General features: G+C 47.8%; 7 protein-coding genes; 5 read left to right on the top strand and 2 right to left on the bottom strand.

The window, feature by feature from the left end:
• Positions 1 to 930: 930 nt before the first annotated feature.
• Positions 931 to 2602, bottom strand: GSTUM_00008937001 (uncharacterized protein). XM_002840380.2 has 2 exons: positions 1854 to 2602; positions 931 to 1795 (listed from the first exon to the last, which is right to left on the bottom strand). Exons 1-2 carry the CDS (start codon positions 2334 to 2336, stop codon positions 1253 to 1255), a joined length of 1026 nt encoding a protein of 341 aa, XP_002840426.1. The 5' UTR covers positions 2337 to 2602; the 3' UTR covers positions 931 to 1252.
• Positions 2603 to 4935: 2333 nt separating this feature from the next.
• Positions 4936 to 6507, top strand: GSTUM_00008938001 (uncharacterized protein; the record flags this gene model as incomplete). XM_002840381.2 is given in 5 exon segments in its annotated part: positions 4936 to 5439; positions 5524 to 5978; positions 6033 to 6126; positions 6176 to 6265; positions 6283 to 6507. The coding sequence occupies 5 exon segments, from the start codon at positions 5068 to 5070 to the stop codon at positions 6505 to 6507; spliced, it is 1236 nt and encodes a 411-aa protein (XP_002840427.1). The 5' UTR covers positions 4936 to 5067.
• Positions 6508 to 8276: 1769 nt separating this feature from the next.
• On the top strand, positions 8277 to 10643 carry GSTUM_00008939001 (uncharacterized protein; the record flags this gene model as incomplete). XM_002840382.2 has 4 exons in its annotated part: positions 8277 to 8439; positions 8513 to 9091; positions 9170 to 9460; positions 9515 to 10643. The coding sequence occupies exons 1-4, from the start codon at positions 8315 to 8317 to the stop codon at positions 10641 to 10643; spliced, it is 2124 nt and encodes a 707-aa protein (XP_002840428.1). The 5' UTR covers positions 8277 to 8314.
• Positions 10644 to 11275: 632 nt separating this feature from the next.
• On the top strand, positions 11276 to 12734 carry GSTUM_00008940001 (uncharacterized protein). XM_002840383.2 has 4 exons: positions 11276 to 11507; positions 11678 to 11812; positions 11879 to 12039; positions 12098 to 12734. The coding sequence occupies exons 1-4, from the start codon at positions 11487 to 11489 to the stop codon at positions 12381 to 12383; spliced, it is 603 nt and encodes a 200-aa protein (XP_002840429.1). The 5' UTR covers positions 11276 to 11486; the 3' UTR covers positions 12384 to 12734.
• Positions 12735 to 12760: 26 nt separating this feature from the next.
• On the top strand, positions 12761 to 14757 carry GSTUM_00008941001 (uncharacterized protein). XM_002840384.2 has 6 exons: positions 12761 to 12849; positions 12941 to 13001; positions 13060 to 13321; positions 13386 to 13525; positions 13596 to 14134; positions 14209 to 14757. Exons 3-6 carry the CDS (start codon positions 13080 to 13082, stop codon positions 14623 to 14625), a joined length of 1338 nt encoding a protein of 445 aa, XP_002840430.1. The 5' UTR covers positions 12761 to 12849; positions 12941 to 13001; positions 13060 to 13079; the 3' UTR covers positions 14626 to 14757.
• Positions 14758 to 16603: 1846 nt separating this feature from the next.
• On the bottom strand, positions 16604 to 17421 carry GSTUM_00008942001 (uncharacterized protein; the record flags this gene model as incomplete). XM_002840385.2 has 1 exon in its annotated part: positions 16604 to 17421. One exon carries the CDS (start codon positions 17419 to 17421, stop codon positions 16777 to 16779), a length of 645 nt encoding a protein of 214 aa, XP_002840431.1. The 3' UTR covers positions 16604 to 16776.
• Positions 17422 to 22618: 5197 nt separating this feature from the next.
• Positions 22619 to 24417, top strand: GSTUM_00008943001 (uncharacterized protein). XM_002840386.2 has 2 exons: positions 22619 to 23274; positions 23326 to 24417. The coding sequence occupies exons 1-2, from the start codon at positions 23077 to 23079 to the stop codon at positions 24142 to 24144; spliced, it is 1017 nt and encodes a 338-aa protein (XP_002840432.1). The 5' UTR covers positions 22619 to 23076; the 3' UTR covers positions 24145 to 24417.
• The last annotated feature ends 1792 nt before the right edge of the window (positions 24418 to 26209 follow it).

Consider the following 26209-nt stretch of genomic DNA (forward strand, 5'->3'; position numbering starts at 1 on the left):
ACCCGACAGAATTTTCAGAAAATCCCTAGTCTAACCAGCCCTCATCATCACGACACTCACATCACGCAACCAGAACCCGACAAATATATCAATAATAATGAAATTTACCCGCCGCAATAATCCAGTGGAATCTCCCTCAAAAAAAGCAAAAAAAGCAAAACAACAACCCCAAAGTATTACAAAGAAGTAAGGCATGGCATGGCATAAATTTTGGTTGTTGTACTAGTACTGTACTGTGCTGGCAGCTATAATAAACAATAAGGTCCTGATATGGGTGCTGTGTATCATACAGTGCTTGGGGGTGGACAAAATAACGGTGCGACGCCGTCGCAAGGCATGTGTACGGTACTGTATGAGATTGGATCAGCGGTCGAATGTTGCTTGATTGCCGTGATCCGCCTGTGGGTTTTTTTTTTTTTTTTTTGCATTTGTGGAGTCGGGATTACTGCAGGTTGTCGCTGCGGGTTGGCTTTACTCTCGTGCTGGATGGATATGCCGGGTTGGGGTTCGAACGTTGAGCTTCTTGGGTAGGGAATAGGCGTTATTTGGCCGACTTTGGCAACCCCCTGGTGCTGTACGAGTACAGTACTTGCACGATGCCAGTCGGGATAGACTACGGTATTGGTTGCCCGTCCCGTCATCGCAAGTGCCACGCTCCGCTTTGGCTGTGCTACTGGTATTGTGGTTTGCTGTGTACTCGAGTACTGTCGCCTGCTGAAGCGGTCCGCTGGTCGGACACATAGCATGTCATGCTAGTCATTCAAGTCAAGCGAAAAACGAAAAAGATAGTGGACCCTTCAAAATATATGGCATGATATCACAACGTTGCCTCTAAAAAGTCCCCTAGATCAATACAATGACTTAACCAAGAAAGATTTAGTGATGGATAGCATCTACTTTTATCTCAACTTAATTCTTCTGTGATTGATAGGAAGCTATGAATAGAATGTACAATTGCCTATTACATATTCACGAAATCATCAAAAACATGTCTTCCATTTAGATAGGGTGTGGGGGCATGAGTTGATTAGTTAGTTGGTTGGTCTTTCGTCCCTCCATCCAGCCATCCGTTCATCTCAAGAGTGCTCGGTATGGTAGGCATTCCACGCGCGTAAAGGGGGCTAAAGGGCAACTGTAAAGGAAATGGGAAAGGAAGGAGGAGAGGAAAAAGGAGAACAATAACTCATTCCCATATTAATCGTACACTTTCGTTCCACATACTCATCTTCGTCCGAAAACTATATAAAGCGCTTTACCGTCCACCTTGCACGCTCGTCAACTCCCACTCGTCCCTCTTCGGCGGGATACCTCCAGCCGGTGCGATCTCTTCTCCGGGTTCATCTCTATAATCCCCAGAGCGCACCGCGACTGCGGCCTTCTGCCTGCGTACCGCACGACCGGAGTATCCCCTCTTGGAGAAGTGTCTGCGACCGCCGCCAATGGAGATAGGTCCAACCGTACGCTTGCTCTTCATGCAGAAGTGCAGGGAGAGGATTGTTCCGACGACAAACACAAAGACGACCGGGAGGCCAACCGCCAGACCGAGGATAGAGACGGGAGGTCGGTTGCTGGGGGATTTATCTATAGGTGCGGGGCTCGGGCGGGAGGTTAGGATGATGGTGGGGCCGGTTTCAACATTGGGTTGTGTGCCGCTTGGGGAGTCGTCGGCAATTGTGAAGTACATTGTTTGGTTTTCGACAGTCCTTTTGTTACCGTCATCGAAAGCTGTTCGGTTCACAAGCCAATCCTTGGAGGGTTCAATGTTGATGAGGCCGAAGGAGTTGGCGGTTTCCCACTGGATTCTGGGTTAATCGCATGCTCGGAATACTAGAATTCGGAGAAGAGGGACAAACCAATTTGGCGACCTTGCCGCCGCGACCGGGATTGGCGTAGTTCAAGATGATTTTAACAGTTGAATTTCTCGTCCAGTGTTTCGGGTTCCATGTAACATAGTAGTTACCGTCAACCCACCATTCAGTTCCGTTGTGCGGTGCACAGAATGGAACCCATGGTTGGACATTCCCGGTCTTCCCCAATTCGTATTTCGAGCTATCACAGCGTGCAACAACATTATCGCTTTGATCACCGTCGCTAGAGGCTGTCTCGGATGGCTTCGCGTCGATCGTTTCGGTTGGGTTACCTGAGCTATCGGTCTTAACACTCGGCGTCACAGTGGTGACAGATCCATCGCCGAAGACGCTTACCCACGCGGTTGGCGTTGGGGTGGTCGATGCATCATCCGAACGACGCACAAGCTTGTCGGTGTCATGGGGAGCCGCGTTGATGGACTGCAAGAGCAACGAGAGTACGGGGAGCAATGAGACTGAGGGGATCATTGTGCTGGTTGACGGGGTGACAATGGTTGCGGGATACAATAGCGAAAGGAAGGAGAGGGAGGATAGGCGGTGGAAAAAGGAAGGGGTGAAGGGTGGAAGAGGCGAAAAGGTTTGGGAAGGTTTGCGCTCTTTTCTCCCCAACCACGGGAAAGCGGGATCAAATGGATTGGAAACACGGGAGGAGGAAGAAAAGGAAAAGAAAAAAGAACGGAGTGAAAGAGGAACCTGGATGAGAGATTTAATGCATGAGGGAACAGAGTCTGTGCTATCATACAGAAAGGGGGGGTCCTCGATAATCTTATCAAATTACTATGGTGGGTGGTGCTTTTTCCCCCAAACCTATGATGTACCTTACCGTACCCTACCGTACACTACAGTATGATAATTGTGATATGTATCATAAATTTACCGGTAAGTTAGGTGGCTGGCTGATTAGAAATGGGGTGAATGGTTTCGGAATAGTGAAACCGTCGATACTTGAGCACTTTGTGGCTACCGGCACTCTCGTACACTACGAGTACAGCACTCGAGCAGTGCTCCCGTACCTATGGGAGACCTGGATGACCGATGTTGTCAGACAAGCTTTCTGATGATCCCTCTGTGTCTGTCGTGCTCATTGCAGTCTGTGGATATGGTATCGTACCGGGATTGAGACTTGAGCGGGTTTGCCGGTTCGGTAGCCCGGCACTGCAGTACAAGTACTCGTACAGGAGTTGGCTGCCGGGTGAGTTCTGTGCTGTTCAATGCACGAATAAACCGGGCAGTCTAGAGGAATGTCCTTGGCTTATCTCGAAGCTGAGAAGAATTCTAGCCACTTCAAGGGAATTTACAGCAAACCAGAGTGGTTCTTTTCAGAAGAGTCATTCTCTGAACGAAGGATGGTGGAATCGAAAGCAAAAATACCGGTATAATACTCGTATCGTAGTCTACGGTATGATACCGGTACGATACTTCATTCTCGGTTCACAATCTACTCGCGTAGAGAGGTATCATGATCGGAATCGTTCTCTGCAAGCATTGAGCCTCCCCTAACAGGGAAAAATTACCAATAACGCTTAGATAGTTAAAAAGGGTTGCCGGTGCTGCAGTCAGGTACAGTACAGTACTAGATCAAATCGTTTCGTCCGATCGGTGGTAACCGAACAACACCTCAAAAAACCCCATTCCACTGATCAACCACCCCTCAACAACAATGCCTTCTGAAAAGACCGGCCATCTTCAGACTTTGAGAAAGGGCAAATTGTTACTCTGAGAAAAAAAGAATTCTCTTTTGCTAAAATTTGGAAGCTCTTAAACCATTCAAAGAGTACAGTTCTCAGTTTTCATAAGCGCTATCAAAAGAGGGGTGATGAGAAAAATCTTCCAACACCAGGAAGACACAAAATTATCGATAACAGAACCTGCCACTGCCTAGCCTGAGAGTCCAAGAAGGCGCACCACCAAACCCTGTCAGAATTGTGCAATGATGTTATACCATATACCTCTCTGAGTACTGTCAATAGAGCTTTGGCATCAGTCAATATAAAGAAGTGAAGAGCAAGGAAGAGAGCTCTTCGGGAAGATGAGCATGCTGGCAAGAGATTAGCTTAGGGTATGGAGCATAAGGATTGGACCAAAGATTCTAAGGGTATTTGGATATTCAGAACACCTGAGGAAAAGTGACACAAGGACTGCATTTATGGGGTTACAAAAGGTCCTGGGATAAAGCTGATGGTATGGGCTTGTATTTGGGCTAAAAATAAAAGTCCTCTGGTTTCCACTTTTGAGAAGAGTGTGAACAGATTTGCATATATTGTAGTTTTGGAAGATGGTTTAGTTGATACCTGGCAGGAGGTGGAGGACACAGTTGGGGATCCTATATTTCAGTAGGATGGTGTAAAGATACATACTGCAAAGGATACTATGGCTTGGTTTGAGGAAAACAACATACAGGTTATGGAATGGCCACTGAATTCCCCTGATCTCAATCCTATTGAGCACTGTTGGAAGAGGGTAAAGGAAAAGCTACACTAGTGCTTTCCTGACATTCATAAGACTAAGGGTAGCCTAGAAACTGTTAGAAGACATTTAGCAGAAGCTCTTAATGAGGTTTGGACTCATGATATAGAGGGGTTTTTTTTGGAAAGGCTGTAGGAGTCTATGCCTAGGAGAGTGGCTGCTGTTTTAGATGCAAAGGAATGGTGCACAAAGTATTGATTTTTTTATTCTATAAATTCACATGAGAATTTTCTTATATCTATTGAATCTCTAACTAAATTTTCACTTCATTCTGGGTAGTTGTGGTTGCATAGGTAGTAAATTTATAGTGGTGGTGGAGTTGCAGTTGCATCGCCGGACGAAACGATTTGACCTGGTACTTTACTCGTACAGTCCAGAACTGGAAGGCAAATACGGTATCACATGTTCCTTCTCGTTGACCGAATTCGCTTTGTATCGGCTTCGGGGATTATTATAAAGTTACCCAAATACCGGTACTTGTGGGGCGCTTGGCGCTCTCACTCCGCTTGAGCATATCTGACGTTCCCTTTCTCCCAAGGTACCCTTTATTCCTCTCCGACCGCTTCTCGTCTTGTCCTTCTCCCTTCCTCCCTCTGTTCCCTAACTTCTTTGCTGGGGGATTTTAAACCAGGACACTCAAATCTCCATTCATCCTTCTGCACCGATACTGGTTCACACCTACACACCTCCTCCGCCCCCACTACCGGCCCTACCTAGCTGCCACTACGCGAGTATGTCTACCCTCGCCCTCCGCACTGCCATCCCTAGGGGCCTTCGTCGCCCTTCGCTGCTCCTACGACCTGGATTACTCTCCGCACAAAATACCCCATGCAGGTATTTCTCCGATGTAAACCCTACGCCAATCTTCCACTTCACCGAGACAGAGGACATGCTGAAGGAATCCGTGGGCCGTTTCGCCCGAGAAGTCATTCTCCCGAAGGTAAGGGAGATGGACGAGAATGAAATGATGGACAAATCCATCGTGGAGCAGCTATTTGAGCAAGGTCTCATGGGAGTCGAAGTTGAAGAAGCATATGGTGGTTCTGGAATGGGTTTTGGAGCGGTCGTTGTTGCGATTGAAGAATTGGCCAGGATCGACCCTTCCGTAAGTCCAGTACTCATCCTGCTGGAGGAGGGCATTCGGGAGGGTCAGGGTGCTGATTTTGGCGGCGGCCGGTAATAACTACAGGTCTCCGTGCTGGTAGACGTGCACAACACTCTAGTCAATACCGCCTTCCGCACGTACGGTTCTGCGGTGTTGAAAAAGAAGTACCTGCCCAAGCTTGCTACGGGCACCGTCGGCTCCTTCTGCCTTTCGGAGCCGGCGTCTGGCAGTGACGCCTTCGCGTTGCAAACTAAAGCCGTCAAGTCCGAATCCGGCGGCTCATACAAAATCACTGGACAAAAGATGTGGATTACTAACGCCGCCGAGAGTGAGGTCTTCATTGTCTTTGCAAATATCGCCCCCGAGAGAGGGTACAAGGGAATAACGGCATTCGTGGTTGAAAAAGGAATGCCTGGGTTCAATATCGCCAAGAAAGAGAAGAAGTTGGGGATCAAGGCTAGTTCAACATGTGTTTTGACATTCGATGACGTTGAGGTTCCTGCAGAGAATCTACTTGGGAAGGAAGGAGAAGGTTACAAGTAAGTTTTCACCATCCTCTGCCCTCTGTGCACGTTATCGAGAGCGATGGATAGATATGCCATCTCCCTCCTGAACGAAGGCCGCATCGGTATCGCTGCCCAAATGACCGGTCTGGCCCTGGGCGCTTGGGAGAACGCCGTCAAGTACGTTTGGAACGAGCGCAAGCAGTTCGGCCAATACATCGGTGACTTTCAAGGAATGCAATTCCAGATCGCACAAGCCAGGACTGAAATCGAGGCTGCGCGCGCGCTGCTCTTCAATGCCGTCCGAACGAAGGAAGCTGGCGGTCACCGTGCCGGCGAGGGCTTCGTACGGGAGGCCGCCATGGCGAAGCTTTATGCTAGCCAGGTCGCGCAGAAGGTTAGTGGCAGTGCGATCGAATGGATGGGTGGAATGGGTTTCGTTAGGGAGGGACTGGCGGAGAAGTACTGGAGGGACTCAAAGATTGGTGCAATTTATGAGGGGACTAGCAATATCCAACTGCAGACTATCGCAAAGTTACTGCAGAAGGAGTACAAGCAGCACTGAGTGTGTGGTGAGCGAGAAGGGAGGTGGGTGAGGGGGTTTCTGTATTCATAGCTTAGAAAGGTTGCGAGGATTCGTTCCAGCGCTGAAATTACCCATTCCTCTATCATAATATATTATCATGCCTTTCATCATACCGGTAATTCGCAATTCACAAGTCAAAGTCATTCAATGATCGTCGAATGCACGTCACCCATCGTCACATCCAGTACCTCAAACACCACAGGATGTATCCACGCCAAAATAGATTTCTACAGACTAACGTCCTATCATACGATACAATTCCTCTCTTCCCTACACCACCCAACCAACCACTATATACACGCGCGCATACCTAATCCTCAACAGTAGCACCCTCAATCTCTGGCTGAAACGGGCACCGATGTCTCGCGAAAACTTCCCTCACAATTCCAGCTTCCTGCGCTGCCTCATTTTCCCAAAGCCCCGGGCGCATGACAAAATTGTCGGGGGAGACCATTTGGTGGTGATACGCATGCGTCGTGCATTTCGGACAGTAATACTAATTGTTATGTTAGAAGGTGTGGAGGAAGGGAAAGGCTGAGGGAGGGGAGAGGTACGCAATGGACGCGGTTTCCGCTTTCACCGGTATAAGTGTATTTTCCTGGGTTGCCTTTGGTTATTTCCACGTAGCCCTGGGTTGGGTTAGCATACGTTGCGGGTTGGGGAGAGAAGGGGGGAGAATGGGGGAGGGGTACTTTTGGAACCACCATGTTGACTGAGTAGCAACCACCGCCCAAGGACTTGCAGGTATTCTGGTGGGCTATTTAGCCAGCGCTACTATAAGCAAAAAAGTGGGAAACGAGGGAGGATATACGCAATGACAAATTGTTTTTTCTGGCAGGGAACGGTTCGGGAAGCTGGTTTTCCATTCGAGCTCTCCGCAATGGCAACTCCCTTGGATATCCATTTCTGTTTGTAAAGTGCTTGTTTGTATTCGGCGCAGGGTAGAGTGGAATATTGCTGCTTGATTGCTAGAGGGAAGGGTGCGTTTATATGGTGGAATAGGTCGTTCTCAATATCATGGACTAGTGAGAGCCTTCCGCGGAGAGCGGGAGGGGGGATGAAGTAATTTAGTGTGATTTTTTGGGACTATGGTGAATGGCATAGTCTATGCATTGCTCTCTTCTTCTTTTATGAAAGAGGGTATCTCCGTGGGTCAATGGACCAGTGGGTAGTCTGGTCCATTGAACAATGATATGATCATTCTTACCGTTTCAAAGGACGTATTTAACCACTAGGTACCTAGTGGCAGTGTTTTTTTTTTTCGGGGCACATGATATCAGTCTCCAGAAGGACTAGCTGCAAGATAAGAGTGCCTATGTAGGTTTAACAGGGTACCACAACGAAACTTTATGAACCTCTGAGCACTACCACAGGCCGGAATCTGTGTTTTGTTAACTTTTTTCCCATCACACTTAATACTACCAATTGAGGTTAGAAGTGATTCCTCCTGGTTACTACGAGTACTGTGAGGATCCTCGCAGGTGGCAGTGCATTTCTTTTAGTGGGGTTGCGGTTGGACTCCGGGGTATGGTCTACTAGTTCTGTTCTATTGTGGGACTAGTCTAGAGTAGGTCGTGTGTTTGGGTCATGGAAATTCACTCGATGGATCACGGATGTCATTGGATGAATAGAATCTGCAACCCTAGCCATCTAATCTTATCAATCACCCAGCCAAAAAGAAAAGAAAATAGTTCCCTCCAACAAAGACCCAGACACCCGAATTTGCTCCCACCATTCCCGCCTGCATCCACCCCTCCAAAGGTTTTCCCAAAACCGAGCACAATCAATGGCATCACCACCTCCCTCGGATACCCGCCCGGCGGCCGAGGAAGTGTCATCCCCCGCCCCTAAGAAGATCAAGCTCTCCGACACCAGGGACTCTCATGCTGGCGTCGCTGACATCAAACCAGAGTACTTACCTTCCACCCCTCCTCCAGGTTCTCGAGTAAAATAGTGCTAACAGTAGTCTTCTCCCTGCGCACAGGTACCTCCTCCCCAAGGCTCGGAAAGCCATCTCCGCATCCGCAGATGACGACGCAGTCGGGGCTGCCCACCACCACCACTACCAAGAGGCAGAGAATGGTGGCGGAGGGAAAAAACGTAAACACGAGCGCGGACAGAATAAAGCGAGGAAGTTCCATTTCGCGAACGATGAAGTTAAACTGTGTAACAGCCTTGTTATGGTTCCGCGGGAGGGTCTATTCGAGGGGACTGTTTGTGAATTCGCGTTGAATGCTCGGCCGAAGGGTCAGAAGGCGAGGCAGCGGCGGAAGAAGAAGGAAGAAGTCGAGGTGGGGAAGGCGACAGGAGAGGATAAGATTATGGAGGGGAGGGAAGAGGAGGAATGGGTACAGCCGGATGGGTTGTCGAAAAAGTGCGGTTTCTCACACAATCTACGGGAGTATTTGAAGAGCAAGCGGGATGATTCCGAAGGAGTTTGTCCGGTTTGGGAACTAAGGGGATATTGCGGAAGTGGGTGGAGATGCAGATGGGTTGGGTCGCATTCTAAGGAAGATGAGAATGGCGAATTATATATGGTTGTTGACGAGGGAAAGAAGAAGATGTATGGAGAGAAGATTGCAGAGGAACGGAAGGCAAAGCTTGCCAATTCAAAGGTTATCATAGGATTTGGAGATGACAGACCGCAGCAGTGGGAGGAAGAGGTCCCTATTGGGGGTTTTTATGACCCATACGGAGAGATTATTAATTCTGTCCCGATGAGCCTGAAGATCCGACTGAGGAAGAACGAATTTCCGACTAAGAAGAGCGAGGTTTATGCGGAATGGGAACATAAAGAGAAGACTACACGGGATGGTTTGGGTTACGAGGACAAGGGCGATGCCAGAGCTTCTTTTGTGGATGCACCCGTGAATGCGGCGGAGAAAAGAAGAATATACATTGGAAAGGAAACGCCGTTGTTGGCTCCCTTAACGTAGGTCGGGTCCCTGCTTAAGTGCGATTGCGATTAACGCTAATAGGTTTCTAGAACAACGGGCAACCTTCCTTTCCGCCGTCTATGCTCTCGTCTTGGTGCTGCCCTTACCTACTCCGAAATGGCCATGTCTGTTCCCCTCCTCCAGGGCCACAAGCCAGAGTGGGCTCTATTAAGGGCCCATGCATCTGAAATTCCGAATTTTGGTGCTCAGATTTGCGGCACTAAGATTGGAACGGCGGTTCGGGCGACAGAAGTCTTGACAACTTTGTTCCCATCGGCCGCCTCTTCTCGTCATGGGCTGTCACTTGTTGACTTGAACTGTGGATGCCCAATTGACCTTGTATACCGTCAAGGTGGAGGTAGTGCACTTCTGGATCAGCCATCCAAGTTAATCAAGATGCTCAAAGGAATGAATTATGTCTCTGGGGAAACACCAATAACGTGTAAAATTAGGTTAGGAACTCGAGATTCCTCGCCCGTTGCTAAGAAACTTGTCCAGAGGATCTACGATGCTGGGGATGTCCAGGCTATTACGCTTCATGGCAGGAGTCGCCAGCAGCGATACTCTCGGGATGCCGACTGGACGTATATTGCCGAGACTGCGGCGCTGATCAAAGATTTTAAGCGGAGGTCTGACACAACTGCCGACACAGCGATTGATAAGGAGGCTAGAGATAAACCGAATGTCTTCTTTGTAGGAAATGGTGATTGCTATTCTCACGTCGACTACTATAATTCCATTGATCAAGGCAACGTTGATGGAGTAATGCTTGCAAGGGGAGCTCTGATAAAACCCTGGCTCTTTGAGGAAATCCAAAAAGGTCAGTATTTGGATAAGTCTGCCACCGAGCGCTTAGACTACATTCGTGAGTACGTTCGATACGGTCTTGAATGCTGGGGCAGCGACGAACTCGGTGTTGCTACTACCCGTAGATTCCTCCTCGAGTGGCTCAGCTTTGGATGTAGATACGTACCCATTGGGATTCTCGAGAGGTTGCCTCCTCGGATTCAGGACAGACCTCCCCCATGGAAGGGAAGAAATGAATTGGAGTGCTTGCTTGGTGGCTCGGACTATAAGGATTGGATCAAGATATCAGAGATGTTTCTGGGTCCTTGTCCGAGTGACTTTCACTTTACACCTAAGCATAAGGTTTGCGTGATAACTTTATGTCTTGGTTGAGAGACGGATGGCTAACAAGTGGATTAGAGTAATGCACATGAGGAGACTGAGGCCGAAGGGTAGTCTAGTTTGGGGATAGGCTTCAACATTATGCGATATCATATCCCACTACAAGCTTTTCATTTTTGCGAGGCTTTTTGGCGCAGGCATTGAATAGCAGTGGGTCTGATAAAGTGTTAAAAGTTATTTGTAAAATACATTTGCCCTTGCTCAAGTTAGTTTTGCGACAGATCTCGACCGGGGCGATTAAGGTAATTATTGTGCTTTGAAGTCTGTGATATCTTTCATCTACTCAGGGTACAGTACCTATGTCGCGAAGATAGAGGTTGGGCTGGTGACCGTGAAGGTGACATGACGACATCTCCAAACTATATCCCGCAAGCGGTGACTATTACTCGAGCAGCTCGCACGTACGAGTATCATACAAGTAACTTGGTCCCTGTAAATTATCTGACGAAGCCGTAGCCTTGGCCGGTATGATAAAGTTAGTTTGCCTTACTTTGAGTGACGTATGATATGAGTTGTCTGGGTGACATGTGGCTTGCACCATAAACAAGGTAAGGATAAAGCCACTTTCCCAATTTCACACAGCTTGAGACCAGCCAGTCAAGCCAGCCCACAGCCCGCAATTTCTTCCTTCTTGCTCCTCCACCTTCTCCCCTCACAACCCTACGACTTTCTCCTTCAACGGTCCCTTGTTGTCTCTCCCTTCGATACCAACTCCCACTGAGACGTTCAACTGCTTTACACGATACCCACGCTGCACAACCGAGTACGGGTTACTGTGCTTTGGATAAAAGTTACAAAAAAAATCACTTAACTGTTTTTTCATAGCGAGCCATCATGACGCTCTACTATTCTTTGGTATATATACCTTTTGCTACCCATCGTCCGATTGGGTGGAGACGAGTTTGTTGTCTTTTCACGTACACGTTCACTCTACTCGAGTACTTTGCTCTATTGTTTTTACTGTGGAGCTGTGACGTAGTAAACAAACAAACAAACAACTTTGCTAACGGGATGCGTCTACGCAGGTATTTGTCTTACTCATGGTAGAGATGGCAGTCTACCTTCTCATGGTCTTACCGGTCCCGTACTCCCCGAGGATGCGGTTTTTCACCTGGATTTCGACGAGTGCAGTTGTGGGAAAGATACAGTACTGTCTTAAGGTTGACTTTCCTCCTTTCCTTGCCTGAATAGACAAGTGACTTGGGTATTAACGAGACAAAAAATAGATTACCTTCGTCTTCATCTTGATCCTGTTCGTCGACTCCGTCAACCGCGTCTACCGTGTTCAGTCCGAGCTCTCGGAGAGTAAACATATGGGAGGTCAAAGCGTTATGGGACATGAACGCATGGAGGTTCAGGCTAGGAAGTTCTATTCTCAGCGTAACATGTATGGGGGCCTCCCCTGTCTAGGGACCGTTGTGCTGACAGAGTATGGTCGTGCATAGGTACCTTTGTGGATTCACTCTCTTCTTGTCTTTCATCCTTGATCGCACCTACGCTTCGACTCTTGAGAACTTGCAGCTCCATACCACTGTTAAGCAGTTGAGGGGCGATAATGCAAAGCTGGCTGAAGGCGGTGCTGATGAACTTAAGGAGCAATTGGCCGCCGCAAAGAGAGATACTAAGGTTATGAGGAAGCAGGCGGAAGGGTTGACCAGAGAGTTCAATGCGTTGTCTGACCGCTATGCCGAAGCTACTGGTGGAGAGAGAGTTGCCAAGAAGGAGCTCTAGGTTTGGAGCATGCAGGCTATGGAGAGGGAAAAAAGACCTTTATCTCCTGTGTTGCAGTTAGCTAGCAATAGTGATGGTAAGGAGGGCATTTTATAATTATTTGTGCGGTTTGAGGGTTCGAAAATTTGCTTTTGGCTCATTGGGTGTTTATTGCTTGTGACTGGGGCTTGTTCTTCACGTTTTTTTTGTTTCCTGGGAGTGGCTTGGTGCGAGGCTATGGGGGTTCGATTTCATATCCTTGAGCTCTAGAGCGATTAAGTGAATCCGACGTGGTTGCCCAGTCTACGGTTATGTGAGGCTATCGCAGAATAGTTTGTTTTGAGCATTTATTATGTCGTTAGTGGAACTCGATTTCAAGCTCTAAACTTTCTGGTTGTGGCCTTTCTCGGGTTGTTAGATTATGACACCTTTCCATTGATAAACATCTTTCCTGAGAACACAAACCTATTTGCGCATGGCGAACCCGGTATGGTTCCAACGCCGCAGTAACCCCGCCCCCTCCTCCCTTTCTCTGACAATTCTGGGTTTCGCCCCTGCTCACAAAGACTCGAGAGAAGGGGGATCTGATCTCTCCTCTCTGGCGTCATTAGCCCGACTCAAAATCTCATCATCCGTATCGTATCCTCCGCCCCAACCTTGCGTTAGTCCGAGACAAAAGAACCAACTAACGGCACAGTGTACGGTACACAGTCCAACATGCTTGCTAACCTCCATAAACCAATCGATCTCCTCCGAGGCCACCCATCGACCCGCCTTCTTGCAGTGGACCTGATTCGCGAGTCCGCTGCTAAGGTCCTTAGCTCTGACCTTCCACAGGATAGTTATGCCCAGGTTCGCCACCCATTACATTACGGACCTAACATGGGGAACGAGGACTTGCGTGCTGAGATTGGAAGATGGACTGCTGAGCGATATGAGCTCAAAGAAGCCATTCCTGCGTATGTTTCCTATCTGCTCAAACTACGGTTAGGGACGTAGGGCTAATGAATACCTAAACTCTAGGGAGAGAATTAATATCACTCCCGGGGCATCGTATGGGCTTATGAGCACGCTTTTACTGTGTACTAGTCCCGGAACTGGGTACACGAAGCAGGCGTTCGTCGTTAGCCCGACCTACTTTTTAGCAGCAAGTGTGTTCCAAGGTTTGCCTTCCCCATAATTGTACCTTTGACCTGGATGGACTGGTGTGGTAACAGAGGGCTACCGTTATAGACGCTGGGTTTTCCGGGAAATTGACCGCTATAAGGCTTAACAAGAATACGATTGACACCGATTCCTTGGTGGCTCACCTCGAGCGTATCTCTGCCTCTGCTCCAGATGTCCAGCTTCCAAGCGGCCTGGAGCCAATCTCTAGGGCCGGCGCTCCAAAGCGCATCTACAAATTTGTTATGTATTGTGTTCCTACGTATTCGAACCCTACTGGGGAGACATGGGACTTGGAGACCCGCAGGAAGGTCGTTGAGATTGCTAGGAAGTGGGATATGCTCGTCATTAGTGATGATGTGTACGACTTTCTCGGCAATGACGGCGATACCTCTGCCCTTACCCCGGACAAGAAGTTAATGCCTAGACTTGTCACTTTGGACCATGAGATTGGCCAGAAGCATGGAATGGGGGGCGATGAAGCCGGGTACACGGTCTCTAATTGCTCGTTCTCAAAGCTATTGGGGCCAGGTTTAAGGTGCGGCTGGATTGAGAGTGCTACAGGAGTGTTGGCAAAACAAATGGGCGAGGGCGGTGCGAACCGTAGTGTATGTCTTACCCTTTACATCGCCCTCCTCGCCTCCCATGCCCCTCAACTTTAAACTAACAATTATATAACCAGGGCGGCGCACCCTCACACTTCGCCTCGACCCTTATACACCCACTTATTACTAGCGGCTCAATTGATAGCGCAATCTCAAATCTTACAAAAACCTACACTGCCCGATGCGCCGCTATTATTGCTGCCATCAAGACCTACTTTCCAAAAGAAGCTACCATTTATGGTGGTAAAGGTGGATTCTTTCTGTGGATCATACTCCCAGAAAATTACGACGCCCATGAGATTACAAAGCTTGCTGCAAAGGACGTGATCGTGCTTGGTGGTGATAGGAGCGAGTGCCCTGGGGACACGCTTGGCTGGGGCGATCATTGTGTTCGGGTTTCGGTGAGTTATTCTGAAGCGGATGTCGCAGTGGAAGGTATCAAAAAGTTTGCGGAGGCAATGAAGAGATGGGAGAATGGTGAGAGGAGCTCCTAAGGGGCAGAACTAGAAATGAAGTAAAAGAAAAGTGCTGCTTAGCAAGAATTTTTGAGGTATATGTTAGAGAAGGATATGATCTAGTAGTCAGCTCAGTTGTCGGAAAGTAGGAATTCGAATGTTGCTATTATAGATTGGGCGTCGGTATATATGGACACAAAAAATAGATGGGCAGTGCTCTGACTCGGATTTGAACCGAGGATCTCCACATTACTAGTGTGGCGCCTTACCAACTTGGCCACCAGAGCGGAGGTGTTCACAGGTGCTTGCAAAGCAACTTTGATTGCTCAATTCCGCACACAAGGCTTAGCTAAGATCTCTATCGGGGCACGTGTGATACGAGCCTGGTGCTAGAAACGGGTGAGCAAAACCGTGCCACCCCCCACACTTTTCCATTCAATACATTCTGAAGCTGTAAAATTTTTGAAGGATTGATAGCATGGTCTCATATATGTCCCTAGCCTCTTAATAGGATTTGCTGGCTATTTTGGCATGTAACGTTGTAAAGTTGAAGTTTGGAAAAAGCGCCGCTTCCCATGATGTACTACCGTAAGTACCGTGCTATGATAGTACAAAATCGTCAGAACATGCGCCAAGACCAATGTATCCAGTTCTCTTGACAATTCCCCCAGCCGGTTTTTAGACATAAGGCGGAAAGTAAGATCTCATGATATGATACTTTCACATATAGGGGGAAAATTGGGTTTGGGTTTGGATCTCTTCGCTGCCGGACGAGTGGTTGCTTGGAGGGAGAGGTCACGAACTCTCCCCCCCTTTTTTTTTTTTTTTTTTTTTTTTTGGCTCCTGGTTTTTGGGGTCTTCTGAGGAGCGAAGAAAAAACCACTAGGTAAAGTACTGTACCGCACCTCTCAACTGGAGTGGCAGTGGTGCTTGCAATTCGAGCTTCTTTCCATGGGGTGATTGGGGTTGCCTCTGGTTGATCGAGATATGGGGCGTTTTTTTTTCCCTTTCAAAGGACTTACCGCTACGGTACCGTACCGTACAGTAGCAGGAAAGGTTGTTTGTATTTTAGAGATGGGGTTTTTACGGTACCACTAGTTGATGATCGGGGATATCGAAAGGAAGGTATATATCATAGGGGAATAGCGAGGCTGCTATAATTCTTGAAGCTTTGGTGGGGATTTTTAGCTAATACCCGGGCCAAAACGGTTCGTTGGTGTACTGTACAGTACGGTATCATATCTGCCGTTTTATTTGGAGTATGATGGAAAGAAGTTATTGGGTTCGTGAGGACTTGCGGAAGAGAGCATCGTGGTTATCCGCTTGCGCTCAGCTAACGGAATGTTTCAGTACAGTAAGCTGTGCCACTTTTGCGCGGAACGGTCCAGCGATGTCGACTTATGATCGTTGGGAATAAAGTGTTTTAATGATTCAGTGGTGTAGAGGTATCATGGGCGCTTGCCATTTCTCAGTGTGCGCCCGACCCGGGTTCGATTCCCGGCTGAATCATTTTTGGTATTGGTATTTTTTTTTTTACTTCTATTGTGTAGTTTAGGGTGGGTTGAAGGAGTATCATAGTAAAGAAGTTTCGGTCTGCCGTATTTCGGGGGGAGGATTGGGGGTGGAGCTTTGCCATGTAAGCTTGAGAGATATGATACTAGACTACGAGTAGTATTGTGCAGGTCTGGCACGGTAGTAGTACTATTATGATACCATCCTGTAGCAAAGGGGTAGGAAATAATAATAATAAAATCAGCCGAATTGGAGGAAAAGCCGCCGTGATGTGATATCCATAGCTTTGTGCCAGGGTCGGGTGGCGCAATTGTATGATAGCGTGTGGTACTGAGACTGAGACTCTGGGTTCTGGTCCTAGTTCGATTGATGGCGATATATTTTTAGGGCGCTGAAGTGGGCTTTGTACTCGAGCGTGTGACTCGGGGTTGGGGGGTTTTTGCATTACTTGTGACTCCGGGAGGAGGGACTTTGAGTACGTGATATCCTGATAAGGCGCTGTTATGCCCTGCCTTTGCTCATAAAGTGACAACTATTTACAAGCGTGAAAGTGAATTGTGAAGAGTCGCGAAACATAAGTTAGACGAAAACATGAAAGGTATGAATATGATAAGGGTGTCTTCGAAATCTGTGTAAAAGTGGTCCCACAAACTTCCTCTCTTCCTCCTTAGACATTCCTTAAAGCCTTTCCTCAACAATGTACTCCCCAGTCCTCGGGCTCCTATGGCGATGTCGGTGACGTCTCGGATGGCGGGTGTACGGATCAGCAGCACGAGTGGTATAAACCTTCTCCACCACATTGTCTTCCTCTTCATTCTGCTTATACACGACGGCGGCTAGGATAGCGGTGATGAAGAAAAGGATGATGTTTGTGATGCCGAGGCCCCAGGCCGCCTTCGCGAGGGAGCAATTGTCGTCGTTATGCCAGATGCCATCACCGCTGTTCCCTCCGGATTGCCAAACCTTCTGGCCGTCCGTCGTGTATATCACGCTCGCCACACGAGCGAAGACGCATTCGGAATTGGCGATGTTGGAGAGGAGGACCACGCCCGCTATGAGCGCCGCCATGAAGCAGATGTCGAAGAAGCTCATCCACAGTGCCGTGTTCCGCGCGCGCATAGCGGTGATGAGGACGCAGAAGGACCATACCGATGCGAGGAGGGCGACGACGAAGAGGCAAACAATGCCGGATGGTGGGACGACACCGTTTTTGTTGTAGACGTTGATTAGGGCGGCTAGGATTGCCCAGCATGGGATTAACGTTAAGATTTGGACGACGCGGAATACCGAGTGGGCGCTTTCGGCTTGGTCGCTTTGTTCCATTGAGGGGCTTGGTTGAGGGGGTTTGAGGTTTTGGGGGTAACTTATTAAATTATTTAACTTTCGAGAGGGTTGCGAGTGATTGACCGTGTATGGAGGGAAGCTGCTAGTGGCAGACTATGGCGAATTGGTTATCGGAGAGCGTGCAATTTTGAGCTCCGGGAGAAATAAATCGCCGCGCTGGTAGCATTTACATCTTGGCGGCGGATATCGCAAGCTAGATATAGCTCTCTGTACCTAGAGAGTCTTGATCATCATGCAAGTTAATGCAACAAGACTTTTATCATGAAAGCATGGTAATTGAGAAGGAATCACTTAAGCCCTATGACGATAATATGAAGCAATCACTGGTAAAATAACGTGGGTCAATTTTGTCAATTGCAGATTCGACGTCATCTTGCAGGGGTTCAGAAACAGGAGCAAACCAATGACAGGGGTGATTTGGGATGCGCGAAATCGCCCGGCGGTTGGTTGCCCTGCTGATCTGAGCACGACCGAAACCAATTCCTCCAGAGCATTTAATTGACTTGGAGCGCTAACGGTGTGTCCTTGAATCCCCTCGCACTCGTGAAATATTCCCTATCGCTCTGGCGGATTTAAAGAGCACAAAAAATAGGCCTCTATCTATTTGAGTATCATACCAGCAATGATATATGTAGGTAGCGACGTTCGAGACCTGGCACCGGGGAAGGGACACCTGGCGAGGATCAACCGATGAGTTGATGTCTCTCGCAAAGAGCATACCCCCCAAGTTGGAATTGCTGACCATTGCCCCACGCGTTCGACTTCCCTCCTTTTGCAAGGCCAAGGGCGTTATCAGTACTGATACTAGGCTGAACAGTGTTCCTGAGTATAGGTAGAAGGACTGGGGCATGCTGTACACTGGCCTTCTCATTGAATCCAAGAAATTGGCTTTGGTGCACTAAACAATAAATCAACCGTACTGTAGCCCAAAGGAATAACTGACCTCATACCTTGAATGTTCCCCATCCGTAAACCCTGCCGGCGTCAGTATCATAATTTTGACCATCTCCTTTATCTAAAAAACTGATAAAGAGTACAGTATATCATACTTGCGCAGCTCTGGTAGAACATCTTGTTATGATGCCACGGCTCACTTAGACATCGTGGGTGTTGATCAATGGAAATTGTTTCAATCTTGAAAGTTTAAAGGGAGATAAAGTTTCAAAGATATTACTTAAGGCGAGCAAAATAAAGGGACATACCCCTTTGGTTGCTAGTATTGAGAGCAAGGAGAGCCTAGTGATTCAGAAGGGATGGTGGACCAAGGACTGAATGGTGTTTGCCCGAAGACTTTATGGCAGCCAGCGGCACGATTCAACTGGTAGCTGGTAACACTATCTGGACTGTTCTGTAGCATGTTGAGGCAAAACCAAAGCCGATCTAACATCGCAAGTGCCAGTGCCCTTGTATTGAAGAATCTGCCAAAAAAAAAAAATGAAGCAGAGTACAGGAAGCACTCGGAACAGTTGATTCAGCCGGGAATCGAACCCGGGTCGGGCGCACACAGAAATGGCAAGCGCCCATGATACCTCTACACCACTGAATCGATGGGTGTCATTGATATTTTTTAGCTTAAGTCATTAGTTCGTACTGTACTTGCCTTTAGGCGAAATTAGGCCACCCCACTACTACCGACTAGGATTGCAGCAGCACTAGTGCAATAAACAACGGCAGGGCGGTTCTGCGCTGATCAGGGAAGCTACACGCTTGGTACTCGCCAGTCCGGAATCTAGTGAACGAAACGAAGGGAACGTATTCCTCCGGGAAAAGAAACCGGAATAAGGAATACCCTATGTGTACAGTAAAAAATACCAAAAGGGGGTCGTTTAAGTGAAGCAATTCACAATGATTCCTTTTGTCTAGACTTTACTACTGGTATGGTTTCACAACGAACCTCCAGCACTATTCCGCTTCCCCCGCAACCAGCACTAAATTTATAGAACCCAAAGCTATGGTACTTGTACCTTACTTGTCACATGTTCCAGCCTCCATGTACGGTACTCTAACCGGTAAACAGAGAGATCTTATATGTGCATAAGAATTGAATCCTGGAGGTGAACAAGAAATTGGGGAGTACCGTAGTGGGCAGATTACCGTCACAGAGTTTTGCTAGGGTATTTTAAGGTGTGACTTGGGATGACAGTTTGTGGTGACTCCTTTCGTATCGTCACAACAAGGGTATCCAGAATAATATTATGAGGTCTATTATCCTTTTTAATACTAGAGGTGACTCAAATTGATCATTTTTTATTTGTACTAGTATGATACTTGTCCTAGGCCAGTAGTAATCGAAAATAGGGGTTCGCAAAATGTATGGCAAAAAATCTGTGCGTGTATGAGCGCACAGATAAAGTTACGACTCGTATTTTCGAATACTTCTTGCCTCGGACAATGGTTGTAGGAAAGGGAGAATCTACTTGTCATAGCTCCCCTTCACGAAGCTTGCACTCCCGGAGAAAAGGGACAGGATGGAATAGAAGGATTAAAAAGGAAAAAAACAAATTATTTACAGCTTAATCTCACCACCGATAAATACAACGGGCACAAAGTATCAAGCCAAAGGGAATAGATATGTCAAGCCCATTTACTCTCCAGTACCCGAAACCGATCCGTCAGCAACAGCCCTTCCCACACATGCCACCTTTAATCACCATGGCTGAATTCGATGCTTTTAACAACTGAATCGCCGGGGGCGGTTCTAGCTTGCGGAATCTTCCTGGGTGGCCGAAATTCCTGAACTAGAGCTTCTTAGTCGTCAAAAGAGAAAAGCTGATCCTCATAACATTTGAAATGTTATCACCCCGACTCGATCCTTTAAGGCATTGAAAAAAGAACTAACAGTATCATCGTTATCGTATTCATCGACGAATAGAGGAGCAGGTGGAGCTAGAGGCTCGCGAGCGAATATTTTCTTAATGAGTTAGACGAATTTGTCGAACATTATTGTGATTTAATCTTTCTATATTTTATTGGGGCATAGAAAGAGTAGGTACTTGTATATGATAGCGGCGATGCGTTTGTGAACCGGTACAATCTGGTGAGTTGACTGATGGGGAGTGGGCGGAACTAAACATATTTGTGCTCTTTTTGAGGAGGGGAGACTGTTGGTGTTATTCTACCCTAAGTATGATACCGGTTCTTTCACTGACAGTGAGAGAACCAAGTTTCAAAATGGGGTTATAGTATGTTATGGGGTACTGGGAGAACGGACAGATGGGAGGTGGTGCCAGTCTGGGATTGGGGATTGCGACGTTTTAACGAAATTATCTGTGATGCTCCAGCCAGGCGTTATTTCTTTCCCCCCTCGATTCCAATCCGCAAGGATCACATATCGAACCTCACTTTTATAGTCCCTGACAAATCAGTGTGCTGTATTCTTCGGCAACCGTCTTGGTGAAAGGCACTGCACGTGGGGTATGTACAGCGAGTGGGCAAAAGCCTCGGTGACTGGACACCTTTACACCAGGTATCGGCATTTTGGGTTTTTTTGGCCAGGATCCTGCACTGAACATGTACGGAGACCTTCCAGAGACCATTCAGATGGCCACATGCGCATGTGGAGATTGTTCCTCAACCTTTTATGGGGTCTCCTGACACTTTCCCATTATGTTACAGCTCATCAAGGATCGGGACTTTGTTGTGCAGTGTTGGTAAAACAATTATATTAGTAAATCGACAATGTCGATGACTTTAAGCAATGGTAGAAATTTACAAGCTTGCAGGCCTTCAGCTGGCATGATAATAGATATACTTCAAATTGATCATGAGATATCACAGATAAAAATTTAATTGACTTTGGGTCAGGAATTTGGGAAAAAGATCTAGCTTTCAATGAGATACAAACACCGGTAATTAAAATGTGAGGTTTTTGCCCGCTTTTGATGTGAGAAGGAGCAACCGTCAAGTCTTTTGCTCATCCGCTGTAAGGTCTAAGTTAACTAGGATTTGGAGCTACCCAGTTTACAATAATTGCGCAATATCGTTCAGAAAAGTAACGCCTCTCATTGAGATGATATGAAAAAAAATAAAGAGCAGTACAGTACTAGTACAGTACCGCTGACGGAAACCATGGCGTAGAGAACCGGGATTCTACAGTTGATCCGGTTAATGATTTTGAGAGCCGGAAAGGTGCAACACCTGAGGCGTGGTATTCCGGTTTCCTAGAAGAAGTTTAGTTCTAAAGAGAGCGTTTGTATATGATACCTTGTGCTGTTGACTAAGGAGGCTGTCTATTCTATTAGATCGACGCGCGGATTGGAGTGTTAGGTGATGAAAGCACCAGTATCTGCGGACCGTAAGTTCCAAGTATCATACAACAAGGAAACGACACCAGCACCGTAAAAATTAAAAAATGGCCACGGTTACCACGCAAAACGGCATTGGTGTTTGGAGGCACTGGGGATGGTGTTACTACCGTATTATAATTTACCAATTTAATAAGAACATAGCACTCTCTGGTGCTCATAGAGTGGGTGAGGTGAGGCTGAAACCCTCTTACCTACATTTTAGCGCGACACTCTACTTGTGTGATATGGCCATGAGTCGAATACAAGGTTGCTGGTTCCAGTGGGCGAGTATGATAAATCCAGGTGCATCACATGCTACGGTAATTGGGCCTTGCGATTCCACAGATACTCGAGTACTAGTAGGGAAGTTTTGAGCCTCCATAATTTAGGGATCTGTTTGGATACAGCCGCTCTGTTCCGTTGCCCCATACTCGAATACAAGCGACCATTTCCCTTCCGTTTCAATCGGTTTGATGATCGTTTTTGCGGTTGAAATGGTCGCGAAACGGAACGGTTGATGATCTCGCAGTTCAGGGTTCTCACTTATCGCCCTATCTTCTCGGTTGATGGCTTGGCAGCGGGTGACCCTGTCATACTCCTGCTCATGATAACTGTAGGGTTCCCACATGTCAGCGGCCGGGCCATTCCCGGCAGTTGAACGCATGCCTCCTACATCCCCCACCTTCTATTATATGATACCACTATCGTTCAATGTGTCCGTTTCATTCACCATACCTCGTCTAGCTGAGGGCATACTATTCTCCGTCTCAAGAGTCCATCGGACGATCAACTTCTCGCTTTTTCTGTTAGTTTCTACGTTACTAGGATGGAACAGCATTCATTCCCCTCCCCAGAATCCATCTACCCCCCTGCTTACCTTCGGACCCCATCATCACCATCACCAGTCAGAATGTCGAAAACCAGCACAAGCGGATCGCCGCCATCTCGTCCCAAAACTCGTTTCGACAACTTTCCTACGCATAAACCGAGCGTCAACAAGTACAGTGATAAAAGAGCTACTTCCCCGTCGGTTGCCTCTGATTTTGACAACGTTTCACCATCCAGTAGCTTTAAGCTTCCTCCCCCTGCAGTAACAAGCTACATGTATACATCGGGCTCATCTCCCCATGCTACACAACGTTCTCCACTCCATGGTCTACAGAGGCGGACTGAAATTCTGACTGAGGAGCTGCAACACTTGTTAGATGTGCAGTCTGCTGAGCTGATGTCTGGGGGCAGTTTGTCCACGTCTCGGAGACTCCCTAGAAATCCTTTATATTCTGCGGATCAAGTCCCCCGGGAACAGAGGATTACATTACACCAAGCGAGGAAGAGAGTACTGCTAACCATGCGAGAGTTGGCGGAAATCAGAGATAAAGAGGAAAAGGCGTACGCATCAGAGGTTGCGGAACGGGAGACATTGGTGAAAACTATGAAAAACTGGGGAGACAAAGCATCGCTTTTGGAAAAGGAGATACACAAGATTGAGGAGGGTGAAGAAGGAAAAGAAGCTCGGGCTCTAAGGGAAGCGAAAAGTGAGGTTGAGGTAACCTACAGCTCCCACTTAACAACTCCATACACTGCTAACTATGACCAGCGTGAGATGCAAGAACTCCGCACTCAGCTCTCAAAGCTAGAGGATCACCGTGCCGCCCTGAGGTACAAGCTTGGGGAGTTGGAGTCCACTGTGTCATCAAAAACCTCCTCTTACCAGTCCTCTCTTGTAACCGTCAAGCAAAGAACGTCAAACTTTCTCGCAACATATCGCTTCCCTTCTCCCGCCACGGCTATCGAGTCGTGGACCCTCGAGAGAGAAGCCCTGCTAGCTAAGAAAGATCAGGCTAAGGTTGAGGGCGAGGCTTTGCTCGAAGGGATGGTTTTGTGGGACGAAACACTTTCTCTTGTATATTCCTTCGAGGACAAACTAGGTTTACTAATATCCGGCAGGCGGAGTGGAGATATAAACCGAGATATCATGCAAGGGCTTGAAGGTGTAGTTGAGGCACTTGAACAGAAGCTCGAGTTGGCAGAGAATAGGGGATGGAAGCTATTGGTTTGCTGTATTGGTGCGGAATTGGAAGCATTCAGAGAAGCCAAAGAGGTGATGAAGAGGTCTCTAGGGATCACCTCTGCATCGAGAGCCGAAGCATCAAAACTAGCATCGATGGAACCTAATAAAGATGAGAGGAAGGGAGGTGATCAGAATCAAGACGGTGAGGATTTGATTACAGGACTGAAGGAGAGGGGAAGAACTAGAGACCGGTCTCTCATTGGAGAAGTCGGGGGCGATGGTGAGGGCGATAAGGCCGAGCAGAAAGAGAGTGACGAGAGCGAGGGGAAGAGTGAGGGTGGGGTCCGAGACCTGAGAAGCTCCATTTTTACACTCCGAAAGGACTATTCTCCGTTGGATGACTGATTGGCTCCGATTGATATCGTCTTTAGAAAGCTTCATTGCCTTTGGTATTTTACACTGTTCCTTGGCGCGAGGGGGTTTTTTTTTATGAAGTATGATAACTTTTGCCCATGAGCGTAGGGAGGGCTATTGTTGGTTTGCTTGTCTTTCGTGTTTTTCTTTTTATCTCCTCTTGTCCCCTTACTAGTATCGATGAGGAGCGAGGTGCCAGACTGGCTGGATGATGAGACATCATGGGTTCTCTAATTTCACTAGTTCCTGTATAAAAACTATTTTGTAGACACACAGAGGTTAGTCAGATGCAGGGGAGGCTACTTTTATCACGAATACCGGTACGGTAGTTTTCTGATGGGAAGCTGACTTGGCGATTGAATAATTTAGATAGTATAATAGTACCAGAATTTATCGGGAAATGACTGCCACTACCGGTGCCTAGTCATTAGGAAAATCTCGAGGAACAGACTTGATAGGCTATCCCCCGCATGCTGGGAGTCATTGCATGGTCAAAGGTCACTGAGGTCAAGCACTCACGCTGCACATCGAAATCCCGCCACGGCGGTTACCAACTGTATAACGGGGTGATCAGAATCCCTGGAGAATGGATGACTCGAAGTGGTTCGCACACAGGAGATAATTTTTGAAAAGAGGGTAGTTGCTGATGTCAGCCAGCCCTTTGCGGGCGCGCCGTTGCTCTGGTGATTACATTATTAAAGCCTCCCAGTGTGGCCGATATCCCTGGAGAGCCCGTTCCTAGCTCTCCTTCATACGGTACCAAACCATTTGGGATGCACTTCCAAATACCGGGAAAATCCCTACCTCCCTCTCGCTAGGTCCACGATCCGCCTAATCGTACAATTAAAACAACCCGCAATGCCAGCCTCACGAACAAACTTTTCCCAATACCAAAACTCCCGATGATGCTAAGTACATGACCGAACAAACAAATAAAGCCCCCGCTAACAGACAATATCTCGCCCCAGAGCTATGTTGCCCGATCCCTTTCCTGATTGATGTTTACAAGAAGTGCAGCATACTTAAAAACTTCAGGGTGAGTTTCACCCAGAACATCCTTCGACTTGCTCACAACTTCCCGGGAGATTATCTCGGCATCGCTCCAGCGCCCAAGCTTGAGATAGGTTTTCGCAAGTTTGTTTCTGGAAGACAAGGTGTCGGGGTGGTTCTCGCCCATATACCTGCTACTGAGTTGCACGACATCGATGAATTGGGTCTCCGCAAGGTCCAACTTTCCTTGGTCCAAATAGGTGACGCCGAGATTGTGCATTGCGGTCAATGTGTGGCGATGCTCATCCCCGAGATACTGTTTACTCAGATCAAGGACTTGTGTGAGCATTCGCTCGGCTTCCTTCCATCTCTTTAAGTCGAGGTATGCAACTCCGAGGCAATGCATAGATGAGATGGTTTGTCGATGTCTCCGTCCGAAGAATTGCTCGCTTTTCCTAAGGACGAGGTGGAGCATCTGCTCCGCTTTCTTCAAATAGCCTTGATTGAGGTATGCTGTTGCAAGCGTCCGCATAGTTGCTAGAGTCTCGGGGTGCTGGTCTCCCGACTGATCCTTGCTCATCTGAAGAACGCCGCCTTCACCAGCGAGAAGCTGTTCCGCCTCCCAGCTTTTTCCCATCTCCATGTATACTGTGGCAAGACTGTGGATTGCTGACAAAGTCTCGGGGTGGGTTGACCCAAAGTGCTCCTTGCTGGCTTTTGTCACTCGAGAGATGCACTCTTCTGCCTCTTTCAGTCGACCCTGGTGGATGTATATCACCCCCAACCCCTGTGTTGGCTTCATCCAATAACGGTGGGCTTCACATATTCCGGTTGACAGGGCTAGGTTTCTGTGGAGAATCTCCTCGGCCTCTTTGTATCTCCCTTGATCCCGGCAGAGAAACCCCAGAGTTTGCATGGAAGCCAAAGTATCGGGATGACTTTCTCCATTCTTCTCTTTCGAACTATCAAAGGCAAGACGTTGGAGATCCTCGGCAATTTTTAGAAACCCCTTATCTAGGTATATCAAGGAGGCTGATAAGAGTGAAGTTATCGCTTTAGGATCCAG

Source organism: Tuber melanosporum (genome assembly GCF_000151645.1).
Source record: "Tuber melanosporum whole genome shotgun sequence assembly, scaffold_50, strain Mel28".
In the NCBI taxonomy this organism is placed as follows: Eukaryota; Fungi; Ascomycota; class Pezizomycetes; order Pezizales; family Tuberaceae; genus Tuber; species Tuber melanosporum.

Coding starts and splice junctions, on each gene's coding strand:
- GSTUM_00008937001 (XM_002840380.2), bottom strand. CDS start 2,336: ATGATCCCCTCAGTCTCATTGCTCCCCGTACTCTCGTTGCTCTTGCAG. Junction 1,796..1,853: donor GCGGCAAGGTCGCCAAATTG/GTTTGTCCCTCT, acceptor CCCAGAATCCAG/TGGGAAACCGCCAACTCCTT.
- GSTUM_00008940001 (XM_002840383.2), top strand. CDS start 11,487: ATGACGCTCTACTATTCTTTG. Junction 11,508..11,677: donor TGACGCTCTACTATTCTTTG/GTATATATACCT, acceptor GCGTCTACGCAG/GTATTTGTCTTACTCATGGT. Junction 12,040..12,097: donor TTCTATTCTCAGCGTAACAT/GTATGGGGGCCT, acceptor GGTCGTGCATAG/GTACCTTTGTGGATTCACTC.
- GSTUM_00008941001 (XM_002840384.2), top strand. CDS start 13,080: ATGCTTGCTAACCTCCATAAACCAATCGATCTCCTCCGAGGCCACCCA. Junction 13,526..13,595: donor AGCAGCAAGTGTGTTCCAAG/GTTTGCCTTCCC, acceptor CTACCGTTATAG/ACGCTGGGTTTTCCGGGAAA. Junction 14,135..14,208: donor AGGGCGGTGCGAACCGTAGT/GTATGTCTTACC, acceptor TTATATAACCAG/GGCGGCGCACCCTCACACTT.
- GSTUM_00008943001 (XM_002840386.2), top strand. CDS start 23,077: ATGCGAGAGTTGGCGGAAATCAGAGATAAAGAGGAAAAGGCGTACGCA. Junction 23,275..23,325: donor AAGCGAAAAGTGAGGTTGAG/GTAACCTACAGC, acceptor AACTATGACCAG/CGTGAGATGCAAGAACTCCG.